Source organism: Chrysochloris asiatica, unplaced genomic scaffold, assembly GCF_000296735.1.
Source record: "Chrysochloris asiatica unplaced genomic scaffold, ChrAsi1.0 scaffold00015, whole genome shotgun sequence".
In the NCBI taxonomy this organism is placed as follows: domain Eukaryota; kingdom Metazoa; phylum Chordata; class Mammalia; order Afrosoricida; family Chrysochloridae; genus Chrysochloris; species Chrysochloris asiatica.
The window spans coordinates 26,017,480-26,024,862 of NW_006408533.1; the positions used below are offsets into that span (position 1 = coordinate 26,017,480).

Below are 7,383 nucleotides of genomic sequence, written 5' to 3' on the forward strand. Positions count from 1 at the left end.
AAGATGGAGGGTCAGAGAAAAAGAGGAAGACCCCCAACGAGATGGATTGGCCAGGTGGCATCATTGATGGACTCAAGTGTGGCAGCGGTTGGCTCAGGATCGGGCATTGTTCGTTCTGCTGTTCATGGGGTCGCTATGAGTTGGTTCCGACTCGATGGCACCTGACAGCAACAACATTATAGACTTATAGATTTGGCGTCCTGGTGTGGTGCTGTGGGTTAATGCGCCAGACTGAAAAGCTGTTTGAACTGCCAGGTTGGCGGTTCAAGCTCACCAGGTACTCTTTGGAAACTATACAGGGTCACTACGGATCAGAATCGACTCCACGGCACTTAACAACAACAACATCATAGACTTGATTCTGTACCTAAAAAGTTCACTATAACTTTGTGTAACCAAACTAGTTACATTTATAGAGTATTTAAAATTTTTTGGTCCACACATTTTGATGAATATTACAAATTTTCAAAACTAGCTATGGTAAATGGTCATTCTTCTATAGAAAATGTTAATTTAAAATGCTTTTTAATTAACTCCTTGTTTTCTGATTATGCTTGTGGTAAAACAAAATCAGAAGGAAGAATTATGTATGGTAAGGGTGATAGTGATAGTGATGCCTTAAATGTTCTTATGAGATTGCCTCTGAACCTCACAAGAAGTTCCTGGTGAGCCATGTTGTTGGCAGGTTCTATCAAGTTGGTTCAGTCTCACAGCTAACCTATGTACAACAGAAGGAAACACTGCCTCAGCCTTTTTAGTTTCTCACAGTCATTGCTATGTTTGATCCTGTGATTATAGCCTCTGTGTGAATCCGTCTCTTTTGAAGGGTCTTCCTCTTTTTTGCTGAGCCTCTACTTTGTAAAACATAATGTTCTTCTCCAGTGACTTGCTCCTCCTGATAATTTGTCTAAAGTACGTGACACAAAGTCTAACCATTTTCGCTTCTAAAGAACATTCTGGCTGTACTTGTTTCAAGTTAGAGTTAATTGTTGTTCGACATTCTGTTGTATATTTAATATTCTATACCGACACCATAATTTAAATGCATCAATTTGTCTCTGGTCTTCTTTATTCGTTGTCCACTAGGTGATTGAAAATACCATGGCTTGGGTAAGGCTTACCTTAGTCCTCAAGGTAACAACTTTGCTTTTTAACACTCTGAAAGAGGTCTTTTGTAACACATTTGCCAATGCAGAATGGCAAACCCTAGCAGAAACAAATTCAGTTCAGCAGCAAATTGTTACCAGTTCTTGACCAAGTACTATACTAGGCCCTAGAGCTTTGAAGTATCAGTTCTCTGTTCTCATAGAAATTAAAGTCATTGTAGAGAAAGAATGTTGTTGTTGTTGTTAAGTGCCGTCGAGTCGGTTCCGACCCATAGCGACCCTGTACAGGGTTTCCGAGGGTGTAAATCTTTACGGGAGTAGAAAGCCTCATCTTTCTCCCGCAGAGCAGCTGGTAGTTTTGAACTGCTGACATTAAGGTTCGCAGCCCAATTCGTAACCACTACGCTACCAGAGCTCCCTTAGTTACATAAAATCAAAATGAATAGTACACTGTGGTTAAGAGGTACAGTCTTAATAAACATTTATATAATTAATAAAAATGTGGAAGATGACAAAGTCAGGATACTGTGAGGGGTTTTACTGAGGATAGATAGGCCTTAAAAGTCTGAATAGATCTTCTATAGTATTTTTTTATTTGGCAATTATTTTTTTATGTGGAAGAAAATCATGAGTAAAAACAGATGGTTAGGGTCTGGAGCCAAATTTAGATGAATGGTTATAAAATAAAAAAGATGGGGTCAGATTGTGGCGAGCCTTCAATTCTACACTTGGGAGTTGAATGTCACTGGAAATAGGAAACTAGTTAAGAAGAAGAATATGTCTTAAGTAATATTTTAAGAAAGACAAACGAGGTGGATTGGGGAAGAGGGGAGAAGAAAAGAGCCATAATTAGCAGGCTCCTGTCCAGATTTACAGATCAGGGTGAATGTGAACTGAAGTGGTGTTAGTGAGCCTAAGAAAGGAGAAGTGCTAATGATTGACCTGGAGATAGCTCTCAGCAAATAGGCCTCAGTGCCTGCAATAAGGAAATAGGACAGTTGGGCAGAACAGTATAGGGAGATGATTTTGTTTTTGAATGCTTTCAAATGAAAGTATTTGAAGGGCAACAAAGCTGGAAATTTCCAACAAAGAGGTAGAAGTAGAAGTTGAAATGTAGATACAGTTAATCCTCATTTATCATGGATTTCATATCTAATACGCACTCACAAATAGGTAATTGTAACCCCTAAATCAATACTCAGAGCACTGTTGTGATCTTTTTATGTGGACAGGTGAGAACACTAAAGGCACATTCCCAGCGGAAGCTGAACAAAATGACATTCTGCTTTCTTGTTTCAACTCTCATACTGTAAGCAAGGAGAACCTGAGTGGCACAGTGATTAAGCACTTCATTACTAGCCTAAGGGTTGGCAGTTTGAACCCACGCAGAGATGCCTGTGTAGATAGTCCTGGCAGTCTTACTTCTGAAAGGTCACATCCTTGAAAACCCTGTGGAGCAGTTCAACTCTCTACATATGTGGCTGCTATGAGTTGGAATAGACTCCACGGTAATTAATTACGCCACCATAGACAAGTGTTCTTTTTGCAAACTGCTTGTTGTTAAGTGTCATCGAGTCAGTTTTGACTCATAGTGACCCTGTATAAGGTTTCCAAGAAGCAACTTGTGTGTTTGTAGTCCAGTGCTTATCCTGCAGCGCCTCACCAGGAGTATACCCCAAGGTTCTACTTGTTGTTGTTGTTGTGTGCCGTTGAGTCAATTCTGACCATAGCAACCCTGTACAGGGTTTCCAAGGAGCGACTGGTGAGTGTGAATCACCCATCTTGTAGTTCATACTGACTTTGCAGTGCAGCACACTAACCCACAGTGCCATACCAGAACTCCTTAGTAACATGTTTTTTTTGTTTTGCAACTTTTGGTCCTTTTGTTGGTGGGTTCCCATTTAAACTGGACCCTAAGTGTAGTGCTCAAGCAAGCTGTGATGTTTCTTATGAAGAACTTCCTTGTTAGATAAACTTTGTTCCGGCTTAAGTTCTATTTTTCTCTGTGAGTTCAGTGTTAACGAATCAACAATATACACTGCATAAAGTGCTTACAGGAACAGTTGATGTAAATATTGTGCCAGGAGGCTTGTAGGAACTTTATGTCTTTCTCATAGGTGGAAGTTCAATATTGAATTACTCAGTGTTGAAGGCAACTTTATAGAACACAGCTACCACAGATAAGGAGAATAGACTGTGTGTATGATCAATATATCCTTTTCAGCTCCTTAATAACATGACTGTGAGTCTAAGAATAGGAGGTATCAGTGGAGTGATTCTAAGAGCAGAAGAGACGTTAACAAAATAGTTCTATTTACATAAAACATGGTAATAAGTATAGTAAGGTTAACGCTTGACAGTAGAGTCAACATCAGAACTAGGTAAAATGATAAAAATATCATTTATTTATTATATATAGGATACTGTTATAAGCATTTTCTGTGCATTACCTTACTTAATCTTCACCACCACCCTTTGAGAAAGATCCCTTAAATGCTAAATAATTAGCTAGTCAGCTGTTAATTGATGGAAGTAGGGGTTAGGATTTCAACCTGAATCTGGCAGCTCTAAAGCGTATACTTTCCCTACTCTGCCAGGTCTCTTTTAAAACTGCAGAGATGAAATTGCATTTGAATCCATGCATTAATAAAACATTTTAAAAGGAACTGAGATTAATTATTATTGTTATTGCTATTTTAAAATTCTTAACACTTTCTGCCTTTCTCATTCTTGTCCTCATTTCCTTTTTTTCTTTGTTCTGCTTTCTCTTTATTTATTTCCATAGCATTTAGCATTTGAAAGTTGAGAAATTCTTTGTATAATGCCTTAAGTTTCCTTGACAGCAACACACACTATAAATCTTAATAATAAATCTATAAATCTGAGATTCTGGGAGTTGGATTGATTCAGTTACTGAAATGACTACATTGGCATGCTGTAAGGTTTGCTTATAATAAGTACATAGCAGCACATTTCCAGTAAGACTGTTGATGTACTATGAAATGGAAACGCTTTCACTATAGTTATCTAAGAAGTATTGCTTTGTTGCTATATTCAACCTAGAAACATTTTAGAAGTGAAAAAAAAATGTGTAAGAGTTAATTGAGAGGACTCTTGAATGTTGAGGAAGCAGTGTGCAAAATGATGTGACGGAGGTGCAGAGGAAATGGACAGCTCTCCATGGGCAATACAGACCAGTTGGAGAACCAGCATGCCCACAAAAACTATTGGCTGTTAAAAAGGCATAATATAATTGACAGTAGTACCAGTTGAGCCCACAACTGCTGCAGGAATTGCTGAAAACTTCTGGAAAAGTTTGATCCTTGGCCATGAAGAAGATGCCAGAACTGTTTTTGATGAGGAACATAAGCAAAGCTCATGGACAGTCATATATTAAATACGTTGACTTGGCTGAAGTTTGAAGGAGCAGTGATAGTTAGGGTAAATGAAATAGAGGTTTTAGTTGTGTCCTTTTGCTTTTTGTTTGTTCTTTTACAAAGTTGAATGACCCTACCAGTATATTGGAAACAACATTATCATTGTATGGCTCTTGTCTGAAATATTAAAGTCTTTTGACTTTTTATGTGATAAGGAATTAACCATATTTTTATGCACATTGCACATGCATCATATGTATATGGGTGTGTGCACATGTGTGCCTATATAGGAGTCCTGGTGTGGTGCTGTAGGATAAGCACTGGACTGTACGTGCTTTGCTTGTTATATGGGTTGGTGTCTTATTTGAGAAATGGTAAATTTACTTTGATAGAGACTGAAAGTGACCAATGGGAAGAAGACATGAAGACACTTACCTTAAAACAAAACAAAATGGTTTAGCTGTCTGTAAATAAAATGCCAACTTTGCAACTTGGTCACTAGAGTGACTTAATTAGATATTAGACCTCTTTTGGCAGAGTTGCTCTAAGGTAACTGTCTGCTGATTTGGAGGTTGTGTTAACATTACTTTCAACTTAAACTTCTAAGTTGAAGACCAGAAAAGAAACTGATATTCAGTTCTTAGCTAGAAGGCTATGCCAAATTACAGATAATGTAGGTGATATAATAAGATTCATGCCAAGGGGAAATATAGGAAACATTGCTAGGAAATAATTGGCAGGAATTGTGGAAAGGAGGCCATCTTGTGGAAGAAGCTGAGAGTTGTTGTTAGGTGCCATCAAGTTGGTACCGACTCATAGCGACCCTATGCACAGCAGAACGAAACACTGCCTGATCCTGGGCCAACCTCACTATTGTTGGCACGCTTGAGTGTGCATCGATGCTGCCACCTGGCCAGTCCATCTCATTGGAGGTCTTCCTCTTTTTCTCTGACCCTCCACCCTACCAAACATGATATCCTAAACTGAGGTTAGTGGATCTGAATTTTAGGTCTGGTGTAGCTCATGCATCATTGAAAAGTGATAATTAAGCCTTTTTACCACACTGAGGTTATATGTAGTTTGAACATTGTATTAGGTAATCTTGATGATTCCTCTTATAAATTAGTGTGGGACATGAAGTTTTCATCATACTTAGTCAGTTTTCTGTCCAAATATACATTTACTTAAGAGTTTAATTACTTTACTAATAAAGGATCTCAGTAGGGCAGAGCAGGAATTTAAATGTAAAGTTATCTTTGTTCAGAAAGTACCACAGTTGAATTCATGAGGAAGAGAAAGAAGAAAAAAGAATCCTGGATCTAACTAGCAAAGTGTTACCAGTAAAGAGAATTGTCAATAGGCATTTATTATGTGTACGACCATGAATGTCGTGCCTCAGGATAGTTCATTGTAACTGATGACAGGCTTGTGAAAACTTCAGGATGCTGCCAATCTATAAAAAGTGATGTTTCAGAAAGATGCCACAGACTGACAGTCAACGAAATCATAGCATGTATGCTGCTGCTTTTACATTTACCCGTTTTTATGCTTTTTCTGTGAGTTTTGTTTGTGTCTTTTTAAATATCCTCTGTGTTAGACTGACATGAGAGGGGCTTCAAAAAACTCATGGAAAAATGTTATTAAAAGTAGTGGATTTTTCCCACTAACATTTTGAAACCCTCTTGCATATACTCAGTTTAGACTAATTTCTCATTTGTGAGTGTCTAAGAAGGCCAGTGATCATACACTGAGGAGGTGTCGCTGAGGAGGGTTATTTGTGGGGAGTTTTGCTCTTGCTTGACTTGTAACTTTCATTAATTGGTTGTCTTGAGCGTCACATTGTAGATGGTGGAGAAATTAAGAGTACCTTCAACACATCTTACAATTCATGAGACATGCCTCAACTATTTTCATGTCTTGGCAAAAAATACATAGCAAATCCCAAGCAAATAAAAAAAAAATACATAGTGCTTTGCAAGTGATTTGGTCTGGAAATTTAAGGAACATTCATGTTTCTGTCCTATGGGGTTTCTCTATGATCATAGGTGTAACTTTGCTTAGAGTTTACCCAAGGAATTTTTGAGGTTTCTTAACTTTTCCCTACCCAAGGCAATAAGCTGTTGTTTCTAATTTGAAATTTTTTTCTAATTTTAGGCTTTGACAAAATTCTTGAAATGTGTTAACTGGGATCTACCTCAAGAGGCCAAACAGGCATTGGAACTTCTGGGAAAATGGAAACCAATGGATGTAGAAGATTCTCTGGAACTGTTATCCTCTCATTACACCAATACAACAGTGAGGCGTTACGCTGTTGCCAGGTTGCGGCAGGCAGATGATGAGGTGCATTATTATTTCTCTTCTCTTGACTGGATGAATTTTAAACTAGAGTCTGATTATAAGACCCTGAGTGTTTGTGTGTGTGTTTGTGTGTGAGGGAGAGACAAAGATTTCTGAGTTATCTAGTGTTGCTTCATAACCACAAGTGGATGCCTGTAACAAACAGAAATGCCTTTTCTCATAATATAGGAGGCTAGACTTTGGATTCTCAGCTTTGACTTTAGCGGAACACATTCTGTCTGGAGGCTCTAGGGGAAATCTATGTCACTTTAGCTTCAGTTTCCTTGGAGAGCTCCATGTATCTTGCCATGTGTTTTACCCCATCTCCCTTCTGTTTGCTTATTTGACTTTTTATATATCAAATGAGATCAACTCAAGATACCTCTGATGACGTGAATCCTGCCTCATTAACGTGATGAAGAAAACACAGTGACAAATGGTATGTTGTTAGGTGCCATCGAGTTGATACCGACTCATAGTGACCCTATGCACAGCAGAAAGAAACACTTGCCTGATCCTGGGCCAACCTCACTGCTGTTGCCACGCTTGAGTCCATCGATGCT

General features: G+C 38.4%; 1 protein-coding gene across 1 annotated transcript in view; it reads left to right on the forward strand.

The window, feature by feature from the left end:
• PIK3C3 (phosphatidylinositol 3-kinase, catalytic subunit type 3) overlaps positions 1 to 7,383 on the forward strand; it is a 186,512-nt gene that overhangs the window by 74,175 nt on the left and 104,954 nt on the right. Inside the window, exon 10 of the mRNA XM_006835138.1 lies at positions 6,638 to 6,823. Within this exon, the coding sequence (XP_006835201.1) occupies positions 6,638 to 6,823 (186 nt within the window). The remainder of the gene's footprint in view (positions 1 to 6,637; positions 6,824 to 7,383) is intronic.